Raw genomic sequence first — 27477 nt, 5'->3', positions numbered from 1 at the left:
CCACTTCAAATGATCTGGTAGGAGGTGATGTGAAAGACGTTGACCTGAAACCTGGACAGTGGCTGCCTATCACAGACTGACCTTAGTAAACGAAAGGTGTGACTCCCTAAAAGGCGGCTTCATGTGTTCATGGTGGAGGTCAGGCTGGTACTGAAGAGGATTTAGCAGTAGAGGAGGAGCAGTCACAGGGTGTCTGAGATTCACCAGCTGTCTCTGTTTTTCTCTTGAAATGGACCCATCTCAGTTGACAAAAGGTGTTGACTAATTGTCCAGACTGGTGTTTCTTCATCCATTCTGCTGAAGAGAATTTCACAAACCACAGTTTGCGTCCGAAGTTGGTTTTGCTTCACCCTTCTCAGCTGTCTTGGGCTGGCAGTGGGTGTGGAGGAGTCCTTCCTTTTTTGTGTGCTAAAGCGTGCACCCCATTAAAGAGATGCAACCTTCTGTATGACAGCAACAGAGCATCTGCTTTGCTTGCTCATGGTCCCGGGTTCAATCCCCCATGTCTACAGTTAGGGAGCATGTAGGAGGTGATGGGAAAGACTTGCACCTGAGATCCTGGAGAGTTTTTGCCAGTCAGAGTAGGCAGAGCTGACCTTGACAGACCAAGGGTCAGACTGGGTGTAAAGCAGCACCCTGAGTTCATGCATGTATGCATCTCTACAGTATATGGGGCCATAGCTTGGTATGAAAGCACCTGCTTGGCATGAAGCAGGTGCCAGGTTTGATCAGCTGCATTTCTAGTTAAAAGGGTCAGGTTGGAAGTGATATGAAAAATCTCTACCCAGAGAGCTGCTACCAGCCACGGGTTTTCCACATGGGGTTATTTTGTTAGTTCTAACCAGGTTTATCCCCTTATTTCTGGTGTTGCTTGTGTCTTTAATTTTTGTCTCACCCCCCCCCCCATTTTTTCTGCTTGTTTTGGGACCACATTTACCCTGTTCTTTTTTAAAAAAGAGATTCTGAATTGCCTTTGTTCCTCGTGTGTAATGTTTCCTTCAATTTTGTTTGTTCCACCTACCTCCAACCCACTTTTTGATGACTGGACTTAAGTCATCAAACTACACCCTCCACTTTCCACCCTCCCTCTCTGCCATGAAAAATATACGGTTTCATTTTCAATCTTTAATTTAAAAAACCCTAAGCTCTACAACAATATATTGCTGTACTGATGTATCACTATTAAAGGATGTGTGTTTATTGCAATTCCTGGTGCTTCGCCACAGCCCCTGTGGACAGAATTTTGATTTTTAATCAGTAGTTATTTTTTTGCTCTTTTACTGAACACACACCTGACAGTAGTATATGGATCAGGGATGTTCCGGAGAGCTCCCTCCTTTCTTGAAATCTCTGTGCTTGCCATTATGGTTATTACGGTTTATTTGGGATTTGATATTATTTTCTGTGTTGTGTGGTCAAATGGTGATTCTCACACATGTGCACTCCCCATTTTCTACCATTTTGTATTGCTTTCTGATTTCTGTGAGTGCAAATGGTGATCTTGACATATGCACATTTATTGGTACTATAGCTGATCTGAGAATCACCATTGCGGCAAGCCTTCAGTTTGGTGTAGTGGTTAAGAGCGGCAGAACTTTAATTTGGAGAACCGGGTTTGATTCCCCACTCCTCCACTTGAAGCCAGCTGGGTGACCGTGGGTCAGTCACAGCTCTCTTGGAGCGCTCTCAGGCCCACTCACCTCACAGGGTGATCGTTGCGAGGATAATCATAACACACTTTGTAACCTGCTCCTAGTGTGCGTTAAGTTGTCCTGAAGGGCGGTAGATAAATTGAATGTTGTTGTTCAACTAATCACTGGCAGTCGTGAACTGTACTAGTCAACAAAGAGGGCAGGGCATAGGGTGTAACCCTCCTCTAGCAATATATTAATGTAATTCATGTGCAAAAATTTAAAAAGACGTTGATGCTCAACCTAAGCGCGTGCAACTGGACTGAATGCATATCCTTCCCTATTTATCACTACCTCACTTCCTTTTGTTATGTCAGATTTTAGATTATATGTTTGTTGGGGAAGAGATCTTTCAGCTTCTCTTCCCATGAAGTGCCGTATGCAGTCGTGGCACCCAATAAAATAAATAACTTTGTGCCTCCGGCGAGCTGGGCTTTGGCTCGTGAAAGCTTAAGCAGCAATAAATGTTGCAGACCAAACAAACTCGCAGTACCTGAAAGACTCTTCTTTAAGGCACTGTGAGCTGTTTGGTCTGCAACTGGAGAATGTGCCTAACTCTTAGACTCTTGCCAATACGGATATGGAAAGCTCATCAGACGCTCTTCAAATGCTCCAGTAGTTGCTGAATATTCACAATCCACTCTCTCTTTTTGGTGTACCCTTCTGCGCAAGGGTGATTCCCTATTTTGGCCTCAGTACTGCTTGAACCGAAAGGCATTTGTAGCAGCAATGAGGCTATAGCTTTCCCATGGGGCAATTCCTCCATTTTTTCCTCTCATGCTCACCATTCTCCCCATTGGCTTTTTAACCAGTTTTTTAAAAAATGGGTACTTTGTATACCAGGGTTCCCCAATGTGGGTGAAAGTGGAGGGGCATTGCAAGAGGGGGCCCTGATTCAAATGAAAAGGATTTCCATTGGAGAACACAGACGACTGGTAAGCACCAGGCCTTTCCTTAGTCTGTCTGTCGTTCCATAACCTCTTCAGGCTTTCCTTCTTTCCATGAAATGTGAGGAGGGAATTACTGCGTTTGGTTCCATCTCCTGAGACAACCATTTTAGGTTTGGCTCCACCTCCCATGGCAGCCATTTTTAAGTAACGCTCACCACCCTCAAAATTCCAAAGGTGCCTGCAGGCTCATAAAGGTTGGGGATCCCTGTGGTATACAGTGTGTTAACACAATAACAAGATACCTACTATTGAAAATTTAAAAACCAGCTGACTAAAAGCCTGACTGTGGTGTAGGGAAAATAGCAGGCACAAGGGGGGATGGTACCAGATGCGTATGAGCAGGGTTTTTTTTTCTGGGAAAAGAGGTGGCGGAATTCTCAAGAGGGAAATGAGGAAGAAACACACAGGATTCTTTGAAATCATATTATTTTCAAGCACTATTGCTGAGTATTTTCAAGAGGTGCCAGAACTCCGTTCCCCCGCGTTCCCCCTGAAAAAAAGCCTTGCGTACAGAAATACCTGTACCTTTCCCTCCATACATCCCCCAAATCTACCCTGGGTATGCTTTTTTAAGAAAGATCATACCAAAGCAAGTTTGGGGGACAGCAAGAGAGGAGCCAGAGAAATTCTGAAAGGGGGATGAGCAGGTGGCAATGTTTTGCAGATTTTCTCACGAGAATGACTTCAATGGGGCGGGGGACAGGGGACATGAAGGATAATTGCTGTGTGGAAGCAAGCTTAGTGTTCAACCATAGTTGATGGTTCCTGTTGGAAGCCTGTTAAAGCTGGAGCAAAGAGATCCCACCAAGGCTAAATTTTCTGAAGTCTGAGTTAAAATTTCGTATACCAAACCTTAAAATTCCAGATTTCCTATCTAAAATTTTGCAGAGCATCCTGCTGTGACTGGCAAGAGCTTTCCAGCGTTCTGGATTAAGTTTCAGGCGGGTAACCATGTTGGTCTGCAGTAGAACAGCAAGATTTAAATCCAGTAGCTCCCTATAGGCCAACAAGCTATTCAGGGTGTAAGCTTTCAAGAATCAAAGCTCTCTTCATCAGGAATCGGTTTCTGGTCTCAAATCTTGCAGGTGAAGTTATTTCTCATCATTGGTCCTTTTAAATGGAGGTACTGGGGATTGAACCTGGGGCCTTTGGCAGGTGAAGCAGATGTTTTACCCCTGAGCCAACATGGCCATCCCACCACAGCTAATGATAGGACCAATCTTCCAAGGATTTGTGTAATTCCTGCTGAAAGCCATTTAAGCCAGCATGAAGCTGCCTTCTACTGAGCCAGGCTCTGACTGGCAGTACCTCTTCAGTGTCTCAGGTGGAGGTCTTTCTTATCACCTGACCCTTCTAGCTGGAGATGCCGGGGACTGAACCTAGAACCTTCTCCATGTAGAACAGAGCAGGTGCTCTGCCATGGCTCCATCTGTCAAGCTCAGCCTTTTCTACTCTGTTGGCAGCAGCTCACCAAGGTCTTCTGTGGTATAGTGAGATCTGTGGGGCATAGTGGTTAGACTAGGAGCTGGGAGACCCGGGTTCAAATCCCCACTTTGCCATGGAAGCTCTCCAGGTGACCTTGGGCCTTTCACACACACACAGCCTAACCTAACCCCACAGGGTTGTGAGGATAAAACAGAGGAGTGGGCAATGATGTCAGCTGCTTTGGATCCTCAATAAAGAGCAGGATGTGGTATAAATGAAATAAATAAATAAATATAGTGCCTGTCAGAAGAGGCCATGTAAGATCATCCTTCCCAATTCAGTCATTCCCAGTGCAACGGTGGGGGTGTTAATGTGAAAAGGCTTCCACTCAATTGTGATTCGAGCTTTTTCGGCCACTGTTTCATCAGACAGAGGAAGTGAATTGAGAAAAGGGGCAGGACAACAAAAAACAAGTTGATAAGGTAGGCAACAGGAATACAAAACCCACATCCTGGTTTCTTGGGCTTCCTTTTTTATCTGTTGCTGCACAGTCTCTGAATTGCGCTTTTCTGGTGCATTTTTTGCTGCTGCAGACTGATCTGGGAGCACCTCTGGGATCTATGCAGCTGGCCAAAACATTTGGGGGCTGGAGTTAAAAATAAAAATCAGCTTCCCAAATCCGCCTCCCTTGCACACTGGAACGTTCTCTTACAGAATTTTCATTGAAACAAAACTCTGGTTTATTTCAATGAAATTTGCACAAAACTCTTTCCTGGTGGATTGCACCTTGTGAGTCCCATTGATTCTGTTGCTGCCTTCTTGTAGGGGCACCCTCCGAGAACCAGTGTGGCATAGTTAGTGTGTCAAACTAGGATCTGGGAAACCCAGGTTCGAATCCCTGTTCTGCCCTGGAAACTTCAGAAGGGGAATTTTATGAGGGACTAGAATGCTAACAGGTTGGAACAGTTCAGGAGGTCTCCCCTGTAACGGAAGAGGGTTGTGGTCTACTGCAATGAGTGTTCGTGGTATTAACTTGCATTCTCTTCTACCCTTGTTCTACTTACTACACTGTTTATAGTATACCTTGCTGTAGGCTCTTTGTTGTTTGCACTGCCTTGTTAATTCTGTACTACTGCTTTGTTCATTGGATATAGGGTTTCCAGGTCCCGTTACCCTTTCCAGTGGGAGGGTAGGGTGACCCGGCACTCACCTTTGGAATGACCATGCGTACTTTCGGAATGTCCGGGAGTGACAATCATTGCACAGGCTGCGGGAGTGCACCTGCACTTTGCACCAGGCCAATTCTTAAAGAATCAAGCTTTTGGGGGCCCAAATTTGCCCGGCATGAAACATGGGAGCACTCATTCCCGGAAGTGACATCATTCCCGGAAGTGACATCATTGCACCATGCTGGGAGAGTGCCTCAAGAGGCCTGTTCCCGCCCTCCTGGCCAAGTGATTGGGGGTAGGGGGAGGAGACTGGGAGCAGGGCATCCCCCGCCCCCACTGGGGGACTGGCAACCCCAACTGGATGACTTATGCTGCAGGTGTACATGGCCTAAGGTGGGCTACAAACGAACAAATAAAGTTTGCTGGCTCACCTTGGGCCAGTCACACACACTCAATGTAACCTATCTTGTCGTGTAGTTGTGAGAATAAAATGGAGGAGAGAAGAAGGATGTAAGCTGCTTTGGGTCCTCATTGGGAAGAAAGGTGGGGTATAAATAAATAAATAAATAGCAGAGTGTCAGACCATGGCCGATTCCAGATGACTAACCTTAAGGCGTTTCATGCCGCCCTCTTCCGGATCGCGACGGGGAAAATGCGAAATATCACGTTTCCTCGCGCGAGTTTTGCGCGACGACACGCAAAACTCGCGCAAGGAAACGCGATATTTCGCATTTTCCCCGTCGCGATCCGGAAGAGGGCGGCATGAAACGCCTTAAGGTTAGTCATCTGGAATCGGCCCAGGACTTGAAAGATCTGTGTTCAAATCCTCACTCAGCCTTAAAGCATTCTGGGTGATAGGGCTACTAGCCTCCAGGTAGGGCTAAGGTTACACTCCCAGCAAGAGGAGGGCACCTGCCATTTACCTCAAGTTATAAACCAGACCGGCCACTATTTGGTGGATCTTTGCGTGAAATTTAATTTATGCATAACGAATAGGTCCTCGCAATATGCTACGTTCCTCTACACTCAGCAGGAGGAGGGGACCTGCCACTTACCTCAAGTAATCTTCTAGTGCACATGTGCTCCTAGTAGGCTCCATTACATTATTTCTGGAAGTGACATCATTGTGCCCGGCAGCAGGCATGTTCCCGTGCTTCACAGGGGCCAAATCCGGCCCCTGTGAAGTGCAGGAGCAAGCCTGCCCCTTGAGGAAGTGACATTGCGCCTGGTGTGAGCATGCCTGCTGAGTGCTGGCCCAGGAGGTTGTTTTGTTCCCAGGCCCATTCCCCAGGAACCCCCCCCCCGCTGGCCAGGTGAGTGGCAGCTGGGGGCAGAGGCTGGGATTGGGGGATCCCCTGCTCCCACTGGGGGATTGGCAGCCCTAGGTGGGGCCTGGAGATCTCCCAGAATTACAACTGATCTCCAGATGACAGAGATCAGTTTCCTTGGAGAAAATGGCTGCTTTGGAAGATGGACTCTCTAACAGTATACCCTGTTGAGGTCCCTCCCTTCCCCAAACCCCACCACCCCCAGGCTCTACCCCCAAAGCTCCAGGAATTTCCCAACCTGGAGTTGACAATCTCCTGGGTGACTCTGGACAAGTCTGTCTGTTTTCTCTTTCAACCTAGCACTACCGGACTGGGTTGTTTTGAGGCCAAAATGAGAAGAGCCATCTATGTCACCCTGAGCTCCTTGGAGGAAGGGGGTGGGATAACAGTGTCTAGGCAGACATGAACCTTTACAGCTCCATTGCATGAGCTGGTTAAACGGGTTTCTTTACTGAGCTGTACAGTTTCCTGGGTTGGCCTGGCTGCTGCCTTGCTAGAGCCAAGGGGGAGGGTTGAAGCCAAGCTGTTGTGTTGTGCTGGAAGGGGACCACTCTCAGTGAACCGTGCATGAATATATATACCACGTCTCTGCCAGCCAGGTCCAAGATCCAGTGTGGTGGCTGATGATTCTACTCACCCTTCCACCGAGCTGTATATCCTAGTCCTTCCATTTGCATTCTGAGTGAAGAAATTGCTTATCCTTTCACTCAGCGTAGCTAGAGGATCAGAGTCCTTGTTTAGAGTCTGCTCTTCTGGCTTTACCATGAGCTGGTATAGGGACACCAACAGTCATGGATTTCCTAGCATGGGTTTCTGGGAGTTTATGGCTGTGAACATGTGTGTATTTTCTGTGCATGGCTTAGGATGCTGCATAGTATCCATTCTACCTGCTCTCCATATCCACAAATGGAATATCTTACAGTACTAGCACGAGAGGGTTTTTGTCTTTCCTTTCCAGGGCTGAATCCACACTTATTGGCATAGCGCTGAACAGTCGGAACGATAGCATCTTCCTGGGGCTTTTTCAGACGTCATCGCACCATGAGAGTGGCATCGTGGCGCGATGACATCATAAAACATGCCAGGAAGACGCTATCATTCCAACTGTTTAGCACTATGCCGGTAAGTGTGGATTTGGCCCAGTGATCCACTTCTGTTACATCTTTGATCTGTGCTGTGACTTGGAGCTACCAAAGTGATTCCTTTGTTCAAGTGATATACTAGAGTCTGATTCATGGAGAAATGAGGTACTTGATTTTTTGGGGGTGCATTCTGGAAGTTTAATAAACCAACCTTTTCCCGTGCCTTTGTTAAGATGGGTTTTGGGCACAGCTATGCCTGTCCTAGAAAGCCAGTTTGGTTTAGTGGTTAAGATCAGCAGGACTGTAATCTGGAGAGTCGGGTTTGATTCCTCACTCCTTTGCTTGAAGCCAGCTGGGTGACCTTGGGTCCGTCACAGCTTCTCAGCACTCTCTCAGCCCCACCCACCTCACAGGGTGATTGTTGCGAGGATAATAACATACTTTGTAAACCACTCTGATTGTGGCATTAAGTTGTCCTGAAGGCGGTATATAAATTGAATGTTGTTGTTATTGTTTTTCCACCTGTTGTTTATTGCGGCTAGTTACAATGTGGCTTCAGATTCACTGACAGCCTCCATGTCTGCCCACTGAGCATATTGTATGTTCTTTGCTTGCCTGTCATTGCTCTGGCACAAGGTTTTATTGCACATTTATTTGTTCAGTACACTTCTCTCCCAACCCCTTCCTCCAAGGAAATTGTGGTGGCACAAACCGTTCTTCTCCCCTCCGTTTCTTGCTCGCCACAGGCCTGTGAGGTGAGTTAGGCTGAGAGAATGTGACTGGCCCAAGGTCACCCAGCGAGTTTCCCTGCCCCAGTGGGGATTTGGATCTGGGTGATCCAACACTGCTACACCAAACTGGCTCTCACTTCATGGGAGGGAAGAGATTCCCTTCTAAGGGAGAGTTGCTTCTCCCATCCTTTTCCTGGTACCTGATGCAGCTGGATCAAGTCTATGTCTAGATAGGACACCTGCCAGGAACCTCTCTTGGTAAGGTTGCCAACTTCCAGATGTGGCCTGGAGATCTCCTGGAATTCCAGCTGATCTCGAGACTACAAAGTTCACTTCCCTCCTGCTGAGGCCTCTCCCCTTCCCTCCCCAGGCTTCTCCTCCATATCTTCTTACCTGCATTGAGCCACACGCTAAAGGGTCCTTTATTTTGTCAGCCATGCTGTTAAGAGTTGGGCTGAATTTATATATTTTTAAAATGATGCTGTTTTGAATGAGGAGGGCTGCTCTGTGGGCTGATGGCTCTATTTTTATTTGTAACATTATCAGCTGTGTCTTTTAAATATTTTGCTCCAGAGACGGGGCTCTTTTGGGAGGGGGGAGGAATAGAAAAGTACGTTATATATGTTGTATAGCAAATGTCTTCCTTTAGCACAGTGTTCTGAATCTAAAGTGCGCATCTGCAGCAAGCCTGCAATGTTTGTGCTGTGGCTGTGCATTTTTCTTTGAATGCAGTCCGTGTGGGCTGCCTTGTAACTCTACCTCTGTCTCTTTGTTGTGTCGGAATCACACTTTCGCTGTCTGGCGAGAACTTTCGCTTCTTCTGTGGAAATCTCAAGTGATCCAGGTATTTTCGTTGCCTTTTTAAAAAAGTATTATTTGCTCATTTATTTACTTCACGTATGCTCCACCAACCCTCCCACGGGGACCCAAAGCAGCTTACATTGTTCTCTGCAGCTCCATTTTATCCTCACAATGACCCTCTTGGCTTCCATGGCAGAATGGAGAATTTGAACTTGGGTCTGCCAGGTCCTAGAACACTCTAACCGCCACACCACGCTGGATCTCTAAATGCATCTTCTGCAAGCAGTTTTCTCTGAAGATTCTTACCTCCAAGCATGTTATATGTTTAAAAAACAATCACATGATTTACTTTTTAGAAAAACTTTTGAAATTGGTAACATGTTTTTCTTCATTTGACAAACCGAATGGGGAGCAGGGGTGGAAATTCACTTGTAATGGTTTCATTGGTTACAGTTATATTTAATTTAGGCTGTGGTTTGGCCTAGAAACTTACAGGGCTACCTTCAACATTTATCTGTGACATTTCAAGTTTCTGGTGCAATAATAAGGGAAAGAGAAAGGTAGTCCCCTGTGCACGCTCTCAGCCTTCCATCCTTCTGAGGTCGGTAAAATGAGTACCCAGTTTCCTGGGGGTAAAGTCTAGATGACTGGGGAAGGCAATGGCAAACTACCCTGTAACAAACAGTCCGCCCAGAAAACGTCATGATGTGATGTTCCTCCGTGGGTCAGTAATGATTCAGTGCTTGCACACCTTTACCTTAATAAGGGAAAGGACCTCTGGGCATGTGCATGGTGTATTTTCCTTCCCACTGAATGACCGTGGCTAGGCATAGCCTTCTGGGATTAGATTCTTCCAGGCATACTGGAGACCCAGATCTTCTAATGTCAGAATCAGTCCACAGCAGATCCCATAATGGAGGGAGATGCTCAAGAAGCGGAGCTGGGTCTAGTTTAATAGTCCTTTCCTCTTTCCCAGAGAACCATGGAAGTTGTAGTTCTGTGGGATGGGTGGACAGTTCCCTGCAACCTTTCCCCAAGATTCCTTGGGAGAATCCATGGTGGTTATAAACTGGGTACTGGGAGGAAAAGTCTGTTGTGTCGGGTCTCATGTTAAAATAGTTGACTTCCTGCCATATACAATGGTTTGTGATCTTGTCTCTCAGCAGGGGGTCAGGATGGAGAAGACCTGAAGCATCACCTAAAGGTGCTCTCTTCCCTCTAGAGAGATTTGTCATTATCTACGGCAAGGAATGAAATGACGGTCCTGGATTTTTGGCTGGACCCCTCCCCACCAGTGGCATTCAGAACAATGAGATGCTGATGGGCTGTGCCTGAGAGGCCTTTGAGCAATCCTGCTGTGTTTGGACGTGAATGGTGTTGACTTGATGGAGTCGCATCGAGTCATTGACACGGATCCAGACTCTGATATGGACTCCTTGCTTGATCTCAGCTTCCTGACCGAGGAGGAGCAGAATACCATCGCAGAAGTGCTGCGGAGAGACTCGCAACTTCGGTCGTTGGAGGAGGGACGGATCAGGTAAGCCAGTCGCCCTGGCAAACTAGCTAAGATGACTGACTGGCGGTGCAGTTCCCAAGCAGAGTTGCACCCTTTGAACTTCATTGATGGACTTAGAATGGTGCAACCTTGCTTAGGGGAGTACTGCTTGTTTCGTTAAAAAAAGGGCCCGTAGCTCAGGTGGGAGAGTATCTGCTAGGATCTTCGAGACTTGGTTTCAAATTCTCCACTCGGCTGTGGAATCTCACTGGGTGGCTTTGGGCCAGTCACACTTGCTTAGCCTAATCTACCTCACAGGGTTGTTGTGGGGATAAAGTGGAGCAGAGGAGAATGATGTAAGCTGCTTTGGGACCCAGCTGAGGAGAAAAGGGTATAATGAAGCAAATAAGTAAATAAATTTACATACATGCCCTGGAATCTCCAACTGAAGGACCTCTGGTGTTGGGGCAAGACCTTTCTTTGATGGAGGCCACGAAGAGCTGATGCCTCAAAAGACAATAATGAACGACGTGAGCCAGTGTTCTGTGTCAATGCTTACGTCTGTTCGTTTGTATGTTTTACACATACAAAAAAACCCTCAAGAGAACTTTGAAAGTAGCTTGTGATAGAGCATGAGAATTTCCTGGTTTTCTTTCTTTTTAAAAATAAAAAAAGGCTGCCAGACGGTGAAATTCCCTCCAGGGGTTCCAGTGTAGCGTAGGGTCAGCCGAGCATCTGGTGACTCCGTGTCAAATCCCCGCCCTGCCATGGAAACTCCCTGGGAGACCTTGGACTAGTCACCTTCACGCAGGGATGTCATTTTAAGGATAACATGGAGGAGGGGAGAATGATGCAAGAGAACCATGCCTGGGTTCCTGCGGGGGAAAAAAGCAGGGTATAAATATCTAAATAAATGAAGCCTTGCGACTAGTCTCGAGTAGACTGTGGAATCCTTGCCGATTTCTTCCATTTCATTTTACCCGTGCATAGAGCCTTTCCCAGTTTTCATGATGATCCTGTCTTTCCCAAACATTCTGGGAAAAGATGCTTGATCTCGAAAGTAAAATATCTGGTAACTGGGTGGAGCTCTCTCTTTGGGGCTTGAATGGGTCCAGGAATGGAGCCCTGAATGTGTCTGGTTAGTCAGGGGCTCAGTCCCGTCTGTTTTGTACGGCGGGGCGGTAGGCTCTACTCTGGGTTGGGAAATTCCTGGAGGTTGGGGTGGAGCCTGAGGGGAGAGGGGTTTGAGGAGGGAGGGGTCGCAGTGGGGTATAATACCCTAGGGTCCGACCTCCGAAGCAGCCATTTCCTCCAGTGGAACTGATTTCTGTAGTTTAGAAATCAGTTGTAATTCTGAGAGATCTTCAGTCTCCGTCTAAAGATTGGCAACCATATTTGCATTTGAGGTATACAGTTATTGGGGAAGTAATAAACCCTGCCTTCTGCTTATCTGACCAAAAAACACAAAACAAGCAGAAAACCTAGCCAGGTCAGTTCCCCTCACCCCTATTGTAAAATTCATTAAGAAATATACTTTCTTGAGATGGAATTTTGCAAACATCCTTAAACTGCATACATATAATCAGGGGTCATTTCGTAGCAAAAGAGATGGAGGAATGCATTAGCACAACTCATTAGCATAGCTATTAGCATATGCCACGCCCCTTACCATCACTGGAAGTGTGTCATTGGCATAACTGATTTGCGTATGCCACACCCCCTGACATCACCTATCCTGGCTGTTTTAGACACAATCCTAGCCATTCAGGGCCGAAATTGGGCCCAAAATGGCAAAAAGGGACTGAAAATGGCCGAAAAGGGGTCCAAAATGGTCAGGATCGGGCCACTGCTGAGTGGGAGAGTGATCCACCACCCGTCAAGAGGCCCAATCTGGGACATTTCGGCCCCAATCTGGGCTGAAACGGGCCCAAAATGGCCGAGAGTCAGGTAAGCGGGGCCACCTGACATGCGACCTCTTTGGGGAACTGCCGGAACTGCATTCCTGCGCGTTCCCCTTTGAAATGAGCCTATAATTATGGAATATAATATGCATATAATTATGGAATATGCATATAATTATGGAATAAAAGTTTCTGCGTGGACTTTCTTGGAGCCTTTGCTTGTTTTATGGAATAGGCTTTCTGAGTACGTGAGGAAGGCCCTAAGTTTGCAGAGATTTTGGAGGCTTTAAATGGCAACACTTTTCTGACATGTTTTGTGGCCTTTGAACAGAGGCCACCGATGCCCCTCTTGCTACTGGGATTGTATTTTTGTGAAATGAAATATTTTAGCTGGTGCAAGCCAGCTTGACTTCTGTTAGGTTGGGAGAAAAGTAGGATATTAATATTTTAATATAATTGTAAATAAATTAACAGTTTGTACAACAATGAAGGCAGTATTTGGCAACACTCAAAACATTTTAGTCACTGAATCTGGATTCTTTTTTGTGGGCATTGGTGCTGATTAGAAACGCAGCTTTGGAAAGATTCCTACCTCTTGTGCTAAAGAAAGAAGTCTGACATGCCCAGCAGTCTCTGAAACATTTCTATAATGCATCAAGGTAGTGAGAATCTAATCCTCTGAAAACATCCCAAACCATCTCTGTCTCTTTGTTTTCCTTCCCTCAAGCAAATTGCGCCAGTCAGTCTCTGATCCTAGCTGGCTGAAAATCTTCTCTGGGGACTGGTTCTGTGATGTCCGTTCGAAGCGGCACAATCATTTCGGCTCGGACCTTGTCCGGGCTTCTATCCGCAGAAAGAAGAAACCCAAAGGTAAGAGACAGAGCTGGTAACTGTAAAGGGGGAGTGGTTTTCACAAATCCCCCCTTTCCACTGCAGAATTCCACCTTATGATTTCAAGGAGCACTCAGGCTGCTGCAGGACAGGAAGGTGAAAGTCCCATTGCACTGATGGAAATACCTTCCGCCAGCAGAAACTACTGTTGGATCCAACCCACTGACATTCTGGGAAATTTGGAATTTGGGGGGAGAAATGCGTGATGCACCTCTGTGCATGCCGAATGATGTTGATGTTGATGATGATGTGGACATGGTCTTCAAAACAATGCATTTCCTGCATGTAGCAATGGAAGTCAGGGGGTTCCTGGAGGAAGCGTGTCTTACATTGTCCTTTAAATAAGGAGCCCAGAGATTTCTTTCTGGCCCTCTTATTAGAGCAGAACCACAAGCGGCAAAAGGCACAGGTTGGACACTTGTCAGCTTCCCTCAAGTTTTGATGGGAAATGTAGGCAGCTTGGCGGAATGTTGGACAAGTGACAGTTGGAAAGTCCATTGGACAGCAGTCGGAGAGCGAAGCTGCGAGACCAGGATGCCTACATTTCCCATCAAAACTTGAGGGAAGCAGACAAGTGTCCAATCTGTGCCTTTTGTCACTTGTGGTTCTGCTCAGAGATGCTCTAATGCTCTGTATTGCTGTCATCTTGGCAGCATAATTCCTTCCATCAAGGCTGCTAAGGATCCAGTTTCTCCCTACAGAAAAAGGACACATTTGAAAGACTATAAAAATTGCTTTGCTGGATTTGACCCAAAGGCCTATGACTAGTATTATTATCAACTGTAGATGCCTCAGGAAACTTGGATAGCAATAGAGAACAATAATCGTGACAACCTAATGAAATAAACACTTATAACAATTGCAAACATATTCTTATTGTTATTGCATAGTTCAATTTGCCATTCAATATGTATCAATCCACACAGTCTTCATATACAGACCTATACATAAAGTGCTAGTGCAAAGCAATGGTAACACTACCTATAAACTGTTGATACTTTTAAAGTCCATTAGTATTCCTTAGGATCACTCAAAAAGTTCATAGCAACCAACTTCAAGTATATGCCCTAAAATGCTGTGCTACAAACTCACTAAGGGACCTGAGGCAAGCCATTCTCCCTCCTTCCCACTCATTTCTACAATATGGGGCCAATAATAATAGCCTATCTTACAGAATCGTTGTAACAGTTATATGTGAAGCACTTTGAACACTAAAAGAATGACATAAATGTTAGTGTGAGGGAAGTGAAGGCTATCTCGTGTTGTTTATGCTCAGCATGCAATATTCAAAGGTATACTGTCTCTGTACGTGGAGGTTTTATGTAGCTGTGGTGACTAATGGTGAATTTTGTGAAGTTGTGGACTTTTTTTAAATCATGAAATTATATAATCTGAAAGGGATCTTCTTTGTACCAAAGCAGGTGAATGGGGACCAAAGAAACAGGGAAGCATGGGAGATCTGGAGCCGATCAGGGAACCTTCTGCAGAGGAAGAGAAAGAGAACACTTTTAACATGCAGGATACTGTAGACAGGTGAGATACTTTGATGTTGGGTAGGAAGGGAAGCTCTGTTTTGTTGTTGTTATTGCTGTTGGAAAAGTCAGTAGCTGAAACGGGCTGCATATTTCCTGTTATAACTCCAAAATGAAAAGGACTAGAGATTTACTTTTGAAAAATAAAAATCAAGAACTAGTAGGTAATAGCAGTAGATTTACAAGTTATAACAACAGTCTAGTAATTCCCTCTAGGGAAAAAGGCATCCAGTGAAGGGGAAGGAAATGGCTGCAGGGAGCTGTGCCAAGGAGAGTGTGGGCAAAACTAGGGTGTGGACACTCCATTGCCCATGCAAATGCCCCAAAGAATTGTCTTTGTGTGGGAACACATTATAAGACCAGAGCCTCAACAAACCTGCATTGGGTGCTGGAGAAATTGGCACTGCTGGCTTCTATGGAATAATCACTGAAGTGTTTTGAACACCTTTTTTGTCTTAGGAATCCTTACAATTCTGTAAGGGAGGCCATTCAGTCGGGCTAAATGAAAAACAACTGGACAGATTGAATTTTGTTTTTAAAAACATAATTGTTGGACAAGTGACTGGGTTCTTATGTGTTGCAGACAGATCACGACAGCAGAGGGGTTGTTTTCTATTGTATGGATCTGCCTCTTTGTTTTCACTGTTGTCAGATTCCTGTCCCATGAGTTGAAGCTTTCTGGAGGGCCTTTTTGGTGGTGGTGCTGTGTCTTTGGAACTAGGGTTGCCCACTTCCAGGTGGGGCCTGGAGCTCTCCCAGAACTATAGCTGATCTTCAGACTACAGAGATCAGTTCCCCAGGAGAAAACGACAGCTTCAGAGGGTGGACTCTGTATAGGGTTGCCTGTCCATCATTGGGGGTGGAGGATCCCCAGCTCCTATTTTTCTGGGGATCCTAGAAAAATAAAATAAAATAATGGCCGTGGGCCTTTGGCATGATGTCACTTTCAGGGAAAACCCAGAAGTGATGTCAGTCCTCTCCAGGAATCTCTGGAAAGTCTATGCTATGGCAAAACCATAGCATTTCTGGCTATTGCTAGAGAAGTGTAATGTCACTTATGGGTTTCCCCTGGAAGTGATGTCAGGTCATCACAGATGGCCGTCCCCCATTTCCCACTCCCAGCCTCTTGCTGGTTGCCAAACCTAGCAACCCTAACTCTATGGCATCACATCCCTGCTGAAGTCCCTCCCTTCCCCAGACTTTGCCCTCACCAGACTGCACCCCCAGAAATTTCCCAGCCTAGAGTTGGCAGCTCTATTTGGAACTCCCTCCCTGGTGGTAGGGTTTCCAGGTGTTCAGTTTTCGCCCAGACAGTCTGACATTTGGGAGGACTGTCTAGGGAAAACATCCCCCAGATACCGGACACCTGGCCCCTACGCCCCAGTGGCAGCTCCATAGCCCAGCCCGGGCACCCAGCCGGCCTTCTGTGGCTCTGTGGTGCTGCCAGGAGCGGCCAGCCAGCCCGGGCACCCAGAAGTCGGGTTTGGTGCAATGACACTACTTCTGGTAGTGAATGCTAAAAGAAAGATGAGTGCTGCCACTCCCAGGGGTCTGGTATTATCGTGGACCCCGTCTGGTAACCCTACCTGGCAGCAATGTTGGCTTGGTTGCAGATGCTGCTGTCAATAGACTTTCTGACTCTGGCTTGGGAAATTTATGGAGATTTTGAGCAAGGGACCCTGGGGAGGATGAGGTTTGGGGATGGGAGGAACATCTGTAGGTTATAATGCCATAGATTCTACCCTCCAAAGCAGCCATTTTCTACAGGGGAACTGATCTCTGTCATTTGGAGATCAGTTGTAATTTGAGGAAATCTCCAGGACCTACCTGGAGGCTGTCAACCTTATGGCATTTAGTACAGAGAGGTTGTTCTATAGGCTTTCGTATGTTTTTTGCTTCTTGCTGGGCTTTTCTTTTTTTCCACCTTGGATATCTGGTGCTAAATTGTTTCTAGGAAGAGAAACGTGCCCCTCCCTTGACTGCCTTGCCGTGGAAGAGTAACCATGTTTCCGTTGTCTTGTAGGCTGCCCAGCAGCGAGGGAACTCCTCCAGTCTCTCAGTCCAAAGATCCGCAAGTAGGTTTGCAGGGCATCACCACTGGTGTATGTTGTGTGTGTGTATGTGGTTTTGATTTGGATCTGAATTGCCCTTGAGCGGGTCTGTTCGGTTCTCAGTAACCTTCAACCCCAAACTTGTAAAGGTTGGAAAGATGCCAGCTTGAATTTGCCTGCCTTGCCCAGCTGTTCCAGCCCACCTGGTGGCTGCTGCCCATTATGTGGGGTGGTGGTGGTGTTAAATGGAGTATGGTGCAGGCAACAGTGGGCACAACATTGCCAGCCTTACTCCTGAAATTGTCTCCCTGTAAATTGCAACCTTAAGATGCTAGTCCTTTAAAATTCTTCCCAACCCCTCCTCTTGAGAGCAGAGCTTCCTAACTCTATAGTGGTGGGGTGGGATGCTGGGCTTCATTTGCACGACTGTCAAGTTCAAAGTAGGAGCTTTGGAATGGTTTTCAAGGTGCAAATGTTCTTGGAGGTTTAGAACCCCAAGTGTTTTTGGCTGCAGAGTCCACGCAACATTGACAAACTGCTTTGGTTGTGCAGCTCTGTGTTCTGAAGGGATTGGCGATGAGGGGTGATAATGGGTGTGAGCTGCATATGCCAATACAAATTGGACTGTTTTGACTCTGCAGGATGCGATCCAGTCCCTTGAACAGGTGGCGGAGACTCTGCCAGGTAAACAGAAACACACAGATGACTGCAGTGTTTGCCTTCTTTTGTACATCAACTCTAAACAGAACGGTGGTACATGGCTTATTTTCCTGGCAAAAAGCCAGGATCTTAGCCTGGCCACATTTTTGGCTTTATATGTTCCCCCACAATGGCTAACCATGGCCTTTTCACCCCCTGGAGCCAAAATGCTAAACTGGCCACACTTCTAAGATTGTGTAGTGTTTGCTCTCCGGTGGCACCAGGGCTTTTTTTCTGGGAAAAGAGGTGGTGGAACTCAGTGGGTTGCCCTCGGATAAAATGGTCACATGGCTGGTGGCCCCGCCCCCTGATCTCCAGGCAGAGGGGAGTTTAGATTGCCCTCCGCGCCGCTGAGAGGCACAGAGGGCAATCTCAACTCCCCTCTGTCTGGAGATCAGGGGGCGGGGCCACCAGCCATGTGACCATTTTCAAGAGATTCCGGAACTCCGTTCCTCCGCGTTCCCCCTGAAAAAAAGCCCTGGGTGGCACTATCTTTTACAGGGGCCAGTGGCTGCCCGTGAGGGCAAGATGCCCCATATTGTCCAGCTGCTATGGGCATATAACTGGAAAGATTACCCTAGAAACTTAGCAAGCTGTATGCTGTGGAAAAAAACTCAAATGTTGTGACTTGAATAGATTGTGCAGATTTCCCCTTCTTGAATATGACTGCTTATTTTATTTTAATGAGTGATTCTGTATCTACTAACCCTGGAATGGGACAAAGGCACTATGCAGGGTGCCGGAGGCTCTGCCCCTGGAAATCCGGTCCCCACATTTTTTTTTAACCAGGCGTTTCCCACATACATCCGAACTTCAGTTACAAGGAAAGTGAAACCAGATATTCTCAAGCTACTGAATTCTGTACATAATATTGAATTTTAAGGTTGTGTAGAACTGCTGTGTGTGTTTGTCTGTGTCTAAACTGGCTTTGAAGACACAGAATTCACTGGAATAAATGAACACATTTACTAGTAAAGCAGCAAATAAATGCAACCTCCCAAATGAACTATAATCGAAAACTTGCAAGAATTAAAAAAGCACTTTTCATCTGTGTATACAAGACAGCCATGTAGGTGCATTGTACAGACAACCCCGCTCGTAAACTGTGGATGAGTAATAAATTCCAGCACATGGCACATGTTTTGGTGAAGTCTCTGCATTCTATACCCCAACTGCATTTTTTCTTTCAATGCCGCCATCTTTACAGCAGAGAGAAGTGATTCCTTCAGTAGCCTGAGTTCAGAGACAGAGGAGGAGGAAGGAGAGGGGAGACAGCAGACCAACCCAAGCCCAGGCATCTTGGTTTCAGTGCAGGTAGGAAAGTTGCCAGGCAACCTAATAAAGTTTAACTACCGTCAAAATCAAGAGTTCTAGTGTGGTACATTATTTAGTGTCAGACTGCACCTGGGAAGACCTGTGTTCCTGCTCAACCATGAAACTCACGGAGTGACCTTGGGCTAGTCACGCACTCTCCACCTAACCCACATCACAGGGTTGTTGTGTGCATATAATGGGGGAGGGAGAACAATGTAAGCAATCTCATGCTTCTTGGAGGGATAAAAAATGTGATAGAATAACTGTGAATATAGATAACAAACTGAATGGCTGTTTGAGTCTCGGCTTCCAATCTGAAAAATGGGAATAAGAATGGCCCCTCTCGTAGAGCGGTTTGGGAGGAGAGATGATACAAAAAGTTGTCAACAGCAGAAAACTTATAGACAGATATTCCTGGGTATGTAACACATCAATCATCCCCGATTTTGTCCCTGCAAAAACATAGAATGGACGGTGAAAATTAATGTCTTTATATAAAATGACTGATGCAGCGAATCTCATGGTTTGGATCTGCCGGTAATTTTTGTGGATGGAAGGGATTTCCATCCATGCAGCATGACTTTCCCAGCTTCCCCCCTCCTCTTGCAGAACCCCACCCCCCCTCCCCAAATGCTGATCCTGGGGACGAGGGGAAGAGTAAGGGGAAATCAGAGGTCTGCAGAAGCTGTGGCAAAAGTCACCCTCCTTCCGTGCAGAAATGCTCTAGTAGATTCCATCATGGGAAGTCAACACAAATGGGCTCAAGTCCACAGGTTCTCCGCTGTAGAAAATCTGCTCTTTTGTTTGATGGTTTTCTCTTTTGTGCTCTCAGAGTAATGGAAACCTGGAAAATGGCAAAGCAGATGCTTCGGGTTTATCCCCTCCGAAGACCAACATGACGAACCTCCAGAACAAACTGCTCAGCACCAGCTCCTCCATCTCCAGCCTCAGCTCATCCACAGTATGTGCAGTAGGGGCAGTGCTTGGGGGAGGCTTTTGGTGTGCTGAAATCCTCTTAATTTTCCTTCCTCCCTCTGTCACATATAACCCCCCCCCCCACCCCCAAAGGGGTTGCAGCCACCTGAATTGAGGACTCTCTCTGCAAAAGAACAGTTACCTTAAGCGTATCTACTAAATCCCACAGCTAGGAGATCTGACACGAATGCTTGCTTGGAGATAGATAAAACGGGGAAGAATCTTGGAGGGAGTTTGCAAACCTCGGTGTGTATCTTCCAAGGATCTTCCACTTTCTTTTCCTGCATAGTTACGTTGGTTCCTGTCTCGACCAGTGCAATCAAATCACCAGTGTTGCACCAGGAGCCGGAGATGAGAGCTCAACCCCTACTCAGTAATTTGGAACTAGTCAAGCTCTTTTAGTCATACCGACCTCTCAGGCTTGTTGTTAGCAAAAATGAGAGGAAAGGAGAACCCAGGATGCCATCCTGAGTTTTTTTGGAGGAAGGGCAGAGTAGAAGGGTAACGGGTTTTGTCGCTTCCCCTTCCTGCTTGCTTGCAGATGAGCGGCAGCCTCATGAGTGTGTTCAGCGATAACGAAGGGGGGAGCGTGGATGTCCGGGGCTGCATCCAGTTCTCCTTATATTACGACCCCAAGAAGAAGGAGCTGCACATTCAAATCATCCAGTGCCGAGACCTCGCAGAAGCCAGGAAGCAGCGGACAGACCCGTGAGTTGGGATCGGGGCCGCTTGTTGCAGTCACGCTTTGCACTGATGAAGGCAGTGCCCCGAGTGTCATGGGCTAAGTTGTTTTTAAAGGGGGAGGAGACCAAGTTCTACCAGGGACTCAAGGGACCCCTGCCAACCTCAAATACCGCTATTTTGTGCAAATATATGTTTATGCAATATATGCAACAGTGCCCCCCCGCCAATCTTTCCATACCTGCCTGCAACATGGGAGACCCTTCTAATATTCAGCTTCTGTAAGATTTCTTTGGGCCTTCTCTGTCCCATGAACCTGTGAAGCTGCCTTATCCTGAGTTATCAAGATCTTCTCTGGTCTTTCACGTCAACTCCAACCTGATCCTTTTAACTGGAGATGCTAGGAATTGAACTGGCGACCTTTTGCAAATAAAGCAGATGCTCTGTCACTGAGCCACAGCCCCATCCAATCTATCCTTCCCTCACTTTCTCTACTGATTATTTTATGTTTCTCATTGTTTCCGTCCTCCCCTGTCTTTCTCCTTTGCTTGTGCAACAGTTCCCTTTTAAATAAAGTGGAGCCCTAGTTATGGGTCAAAGCTCAGTAGCGATGGCACTCAGCCCTGGCAGAGTCCCTCAGGATGTGACCTGTGTTCCTTTGTCCCGCATCCCTCTCATTCTCAGGTATGTCAAAACCTACCTCCTCCCTGACAAATCCAACCACAGCAAGAGGAAGACAGCTGTCAAGAAGCGGAGCCTGGACCCCATATTCAATGAGACGCTGAAGGTGAGAACCAGTATCAGCAGCTCCTCTAGGCAATGGTCTCTGTGTTCTTTTTGTCACCTGAGCAACAGCTGCATAGTCAGCTGTGCCCTGGCTTCTGAGAGATAAACCCACGGTCAAGTGAAGGGAGACACAATGAGACACCTCTCTACAGAGGATTTGTTAATTTCCTCTTTGCCTTCCCAAAGGCTCTGCCAATTATTAACAAACCCTCTGAGGAGCAATCTTTGCCGGCTCTGTAGAGAGGGGTGAAATTAACAAACCCTCTGAGGAGCAATCTTTGCCGGCTCTGTAGAGAGGGGTGAAATTAACAAACCCTCTGAGGAGCAATCTTTGCCGGCTCTGTAGAGAGGGGTGAAATTCAAATTACGTTTCCTGGCTAACATTGTGTTTTCCTTCGCTTGAGCATCCTCGTGTAATTTGTCTTGTGTGGTTTAGCTCTGAAGCTCCCCTGAGACAGGCAGAGGAAGCCAGAGGGAACCTCTGGCAAATATCCTGCTGGGCAGAAACCCCTGGTTGCCTTTCTCTGCCTCTCTGCTTACCCTTTCCATTTGCAGTGAGTCGTCCCTGCTTGTCTTCTTTGAAGGGACAGTTCTCCACTTTAAAAGAGAGAGAAGATAAGCAGAGAGAAATAGCTGAGAAGGGGGAAAGCAGCCAGTCTTAACAATATATCTAATCATCAATGCTGCCAAATCTATGTATATTTAAATCAGGAGATTGGAGCCATGAACAGACAAGACAGATGTTTCTACATCCTGGAAAAAAAGCACAGGTTTGCAGAAAAATCTGAAATCTGAAAAAAAAAATACATTGGGGAATTAACCTCACTCCCAACAAAGAAGCAGCACTTGTAGTTTTAATAAATGAATGCCCTCTCATTTGTCATTGTGGGGATTGCTAGGCAATCACAGCAGTATTGCCAGCCTTCAAGCCCTGGTTTCTGTCAGTTAAAGGCATGGGGGAGGTTAGGGCCCTTTATAGGGCTGTTTTGGCCTTTGCCAGGAGGTATTATTAAGGCCAGGCCCAGCAGCAACCATTGGGTGACTTTTACTGTATGACTTCCATGACTCACCCAGGCCTGGCTGCTCACTGCTGATCAAAAGCAACCACCCCCACGAAAGCCATTATTGTATAGTGATTAGAGTTTCAGACTAGGATCTGGGAGACCCAGGTTCAAATCCCCATTCTGCCATGGAAATGCACTAGGTGACCTTGGGCCACCTATAATAGATAAAGCAATAATAAATGTAGCTGATGAAACAGCAGGATTTGAGTCCAGTCACACCTTAGCGACCAACAAGATTTTCAGGATATGAGCCTTTGAGAATCAAACTTCCCTTCTGCAGAAGGGCGCTTTGGAAGGAAGCTTTGACTCTCCAAAGCTTGTACCCTGAAAATCTCTTTGCTCTGTAACAGGGGTGGCCAAACTTGCTTAATGTAAGAGCCACACAGAACAGACGTCAGATGTTTGAGAGCCGCAAGACGTGCATTGAAGTGACTTCAGATGAGGAGGTGGGTTTGGGGGAGTGTCCTGAAAGTGACATCACAGAAAGGGGTGGGGTTTGGTGCAGTATGCTGGAAGAGACATAATCGGAAGGGGTGGAGCTTGGAAAGAGCCATCACGTGACCTTTGACGTGGAAGTGACATCACCTCCTTGCTAGACTTCACCCCCAAAGGTCACAGATATTTTCTGAGTCAGACCCAGCAACCCCAACATTTTTATTGAAAATATGAAAGACATGGAACGAAAGAAGGAAGGAAAAGAAATGGGAGGGAAAGACATGGAAAGAAAGGAGGAAAGGAAGGGAAAGACATGGAACGAAAGGAGGAAAGGGAGGGAGAGAAATAAACTAGACTAAAATAAGATGTATGGCCACGGCGATATTCAGCGACCTCCGGGAGCTGCACAATATGTCTAGAAGAGCCACATGTGGCTCCCGAGCCACAGTTTGGCCACCCCTGCTCTATAAAGTGCTACTGGACTCAAATCCTGCTGTCTTACTGCAGACTAACACGGCCGAAACATAGGTGATGAAAGGTAAGTTGGTGGGTAGGTGGGAAGAAGAGAAGGAAGCAAGAAAAGGGAAGAGGATATGGGGGCTATCAGAAGGAGGAAAAGAGCAAACAGTATGGGGAAGGGGATATGGGGCCCCTCCACAGTCCTTGGGGGTTCCCCACCACACAACTGAGGCTGATCTGAATGTTGGCACTGTGCAGCTGGAACAAGTAGATTGGACGGGGGGGGGCGGGGGGGAGGAAAGGAGGGAAAGTGGAAAACAAGCAAGTAGATAAAGTTAGCTTGTTTGGTAGGTGGGAAGGAGAGAAAGAAGCAGAAAAATGGGAGAGGCTGTGTGGGCTTTCAGGGAAGGGAATGAGGAAATAGTGGGTGAGGGGGAAATGCCCCTTGCAGGTCTTTGCGAGTACCCTACTTGTAGTGGTCAAGCCCCCTATACAGAATCAGACCACTGGCCTATCTAGCTCGGCCTCATCTACCCAGACAGGGAGTGGCTCTCTGGTTCTTTACCTCCGATAGCTCTCTGAGATCCTTTGATCAGTGATGCCAAGATTGTACTTGGTACTTCCTGCATGCAAAGCCAGTGTACTGCTACAGTCCCGCTCTTGGATCATGAACCTCTCTTAAACAGAGAGATCTGTCCCATTACCCATTTCTTTTAAAAAGCCCTCTGGTGGTACGGTGGGAAATGGCAGCTGTGGTAGGCAGAGGATAGTGCCCCGAAAACCAGCATAAAGATGTGCCCTTCCTACTGCAAATGCAGAGATCTCCGCAGAAAATCATGGCCAGATGGAAGCAACTGTAATTTCTGAACTGTTCATAATAGATGTGCATTCTCCTCTACTGTGCATAAAGTTGTGCATGTTTTGTGGATCTCTGCATCACACAGAGCAAGATCTGGGTCCAGTAGCGCCTTTAAAGACCAACTAGATTTCCAAGGTATGAGCTTTCAAGAGACAAAGCTCCCTTTGTCAGATACAAAGAGTGGAAAAAGGAAGGAGTGTTTATAATCTAGGCAGGGTCGTCCTTCCAGGACATAGCCTTAATGCTCCTGCCCGGGCCTCTCGCAGCGCTGGGCATTTAACATAACAGTGCAGATTGTTGAAGGAGCCCCATATGGGTTGGCACACCTGATTGGCACTGTCTGCAGAGGGATGTGTGCTTTTGAGAGCAGGGAATTGGGAGAGGTGTACACAACGCTGAGTGAATCTTTTTCAGAAGAGATAAATATTTCCATTGCATCTTCAGTCATACGCCACGATAAAAGTGGGTCGATGGGCATCCCACAAATTACGAGTTTTGCTGATTATATCCTTGTTGTGCAAGTGCATTGTTGAAATAGTCAAGGCTAGGGAGGTGGTATGTTGCAATTTTGTTAAGAGTGCAAGGAAAGTACCAAACGTGGCCCTGGGGCTTTGAGTTGTTTTCCTGAGACTCTCAGTGTGTTCCTAGTTCATAAGGCTGCAAAGCATATGCTTAAAAGCACGCGAGTACCGTCTGCTGACATGTCAGAAATCAAAATGGAGATGGAATGAGATGGCCAGATGGAGGTTTCATGCACAGCTCGACTTTCCTCGTAACTAGGAAAGCTGCAATAAATTCTACAAAATAAAAATATGCTCCCCCCTAAAAGTATGAATTTGACTATATGTCGTGTTTTATATATGCTGTATTTTAATCTGCCTTGAATCTTAACAGCAAGGCTTGATACACATGCTTTGCATGAATAAATAATACATTTGAACAGGTAAAATTTGCAAAGCGGATTTATTCACATGTGCTTAAGATAATTTCAGTGAAACCATTGAGGTGTGTTGCAGAATCTGACTCTTCACAATGCTTTTAAAAATACATCTTTTTACCTCTTTATAATGGAACAGGATGGGGCAATTTCAGATTGCGAAACTGAGTGGAGGCTGAAGCATTATAACCCCATTCTCCCTTCCCTGAGGCAAATTGAGGCTGGAGGAGCCTGAAGAGGCAAGGCCTTTGAGCCCTAAGACTGATATTTTGAGGTTTGGGAAACTGCAGTTTGGGTGGGGTAGAGGGAGGAGGACGAAAGGAGGGTCTCTCATGTTCAGTGGGCAGGTCTCTAGACCTTTGGATCCACCTGGCTGTAGCCTGGACTGTCAATGCATAACCACATGTGTTTCTTCTGCCTTCCCTTCCTTCCCTCCTCTCTGCCCTCAACACACCACTTCTCACCCCTTCTCCTGGGTTGCAGTACAAGATCGACAAGGCTGAGCTCCAGGGTCGCATCTTGAACCTCTCCGTCTGGCATCATGACTCCTTAAGCCGAAACCTCTTCTTGGGAGAAGTGGAGACAGAGCTGCAGGCCTGGGACTGGAGCAACACTGGCCCCCAATGGTTCAACCTCCAGCCCAGGGTAAGTATCTTCGGCTTACAACCAATGGGTTGGGTTGTCCACCAATGGAAAGGGAAGTATAATTTCCACCAACTCCCCCTTCCTGCTGCAATTTGCCCCTTATGCTATTCTTGAGGATCCTCTCACCCAGAAGCAGCCTTCTGGAGACTGGCCTTCCAAGGGGGACAGGAAAGTTCTAGGCTGTTAGCGGAAAATTTGGCCTGGATGAAACCGATAGGTATGTCTCCGCTTTGCCTTCTCAACTGCAACGTTTTTGTTTGCGGAATGGTCCTCTGATGTCACACCCGAATTGTTCCCCTTTTCAGTTCCCTTTCCCCGAAGCTGCTTTTGGGAGGAGAATCAAACACAGCCTTGCCTCTTCCTCTCACTTCTAAAGATTGCTGTGATGTGAATTGCACCCAAAGGGCATTTTTTCCCCACCGTGAGAGTTTGTAGGGAGCCTGGATTGAGCACTGCTGAACCTTCCAAGGTCCAAAACAGCTGTCGCTTCCCCCAGGAGCCCAGAGGGTGTGCTGTAGCCGCTGTTGAAATCAACCTGGGAGCCACATTGTACAACGCTCCCCTGCCCTCACGTGGTGTTTCCTTGTGACTGTTTCAAAATCTGCTTTGTCCAGAAGAATGGCAGGGAGAGATCTGGCCTCAGACACTGCCCACTTCTGGGCAATCCCACCATTGTAGGTCGGAGGTCAGTGGGTGAATCGGATTCCACTATAGTGACACCCAGAAGTGTGGGATACACTCTCTCCAGAGCTTTAAGCTCCTTCTTTATCATTTTACTATTGTTTTTTAAGACATATCTGCAAACCTTTATTTTACTAAATGCTTTCAGGGTTTTGCTTTAATAGGGATCAACAGCTGGAATCCTTGAGCTCAAATCCAGCCCCTTGAGGGGTTAACACCTAGCCTTGCAGTTGCCAACACAGTGGGAGGCAAAAAGATGGGGTGGAGCAAATTTATGGAGAAAGGACTTGTGGCCAAGCCACTGCAGCCTTTACTTTAATGATAAAGAAAAAGGTTTTCTTTAAAAGAAAAAGTCTTTTAATATATAATCTGTGTAGTATTAAAAAAATTAATGTTTTTTCCGTAACTGATTGGGAGAGGAACTTGGCTACTGCTAAAGTGGTATTAGACTCCACCCCTGCTAAAAGGAGCCTCAAATTGTCCTCTGTACTTCCTGGGTCCTGGATAGAGGGCTTAATCCATCGGTCTCTTGCAAGCCACTGCAGCAAGATTGGGAAGGGGGCACCAGTGTGCTGGCCCCTCTGTCCATGACTTTGTCTTCCACACACTCCTCCAAGAAGCTTAGCTGCTAACAAGAGCATTATTGATTTCTTCCAGGAATTTTCCTGTTTGTTTTGAAAATGCATGCTTAATGGTTTTATGTGGCTTTATTACTTCCTGTTTGTAGAGTACTCTAAATGCCAGCTGGTGGGTGAGTTATATATAGATTACTCCTGTAAAGTGCCAAAAATCAACAGTGAAGGCACCTCTCAGTTGCTGTTCTCACCTGCTAATGCTCACCTTCCATTCCACCTTGACAAGATATTCCTGTTGTTCATCCAGCCATGTTTTCCCT

At 46.6% G+C, this 27477-nt stretch overlaps 1 protein-coding gene across 3 annotated transcripts in view; it reads left to right on the top strand.

The window, feature by feature from the left end:
• The window catches only part of SYTL1 (synaptotagmin like 1), a 44130-nt gene that overhangs the window by 10213 nt on the left and 6440 nt on the right, over window positions 1-27477 (top strand). For 2 of the 3 annotated variants that reach the window (XM_054998832.1, XM_054998833.1), the window contains exons 2-11: window positions 10344-10714; window positions 13301-13443; window positions 14883-14997; window positions 17020-17071; window positions 17689-17731; window positions 18954-19060; window positions 19893-20021; window positions 20577-20743; window positions 21401-21503; window positions 25740-25901. In XM_054998832.1, coding sequence (XP_054854807.1) covers window positions 10563-10714; window positions 13301-13443; window positions 14883-14997; window positions 17020-17071; window positions 17689-17731; window positions 18954-19060; window positions 19893-20021; window positions 20577-20743; window positions 21401-21503; window positions 25740-25901 — 1173 coding nt within the window. In that variant the 5' untranslated portion in view covers window positions 10344-10562. Of the gene's footprint in view, window positions 1-10340; window positions 10715-13300; window positions 13444-14882; window positions 14998-17019; window positions 17072-17688; window positions 17732-18953; window positions 19061-19892; window positions 20022-20576; window positions 20744-21400; window positions 21504-25739; window positions 25902-27477 lie in introns of all 3 variants that reach the window. The other variant, XM_054998831.1, reaches the window with a different exon arrangement.

This window comes from Eublepharis macularius, chromosome 15 (assembly GCF_028583425.1).
Source record: "Eublepharis macularius isolate TG4126 chromosome 15, MPM_Emac_v1.0, whole genome shotgun sequence".
NCBI lineage: Eukaryota > Metazoa > Chordata > Lepidosauria > Squamata > Eublepharidae > Eublepharis > Eublepharis macularius.
Note: the sequence above shows the minus strand (reverse complement) of the source record. Positions and strands in the feature narration are given on the sequence as shown.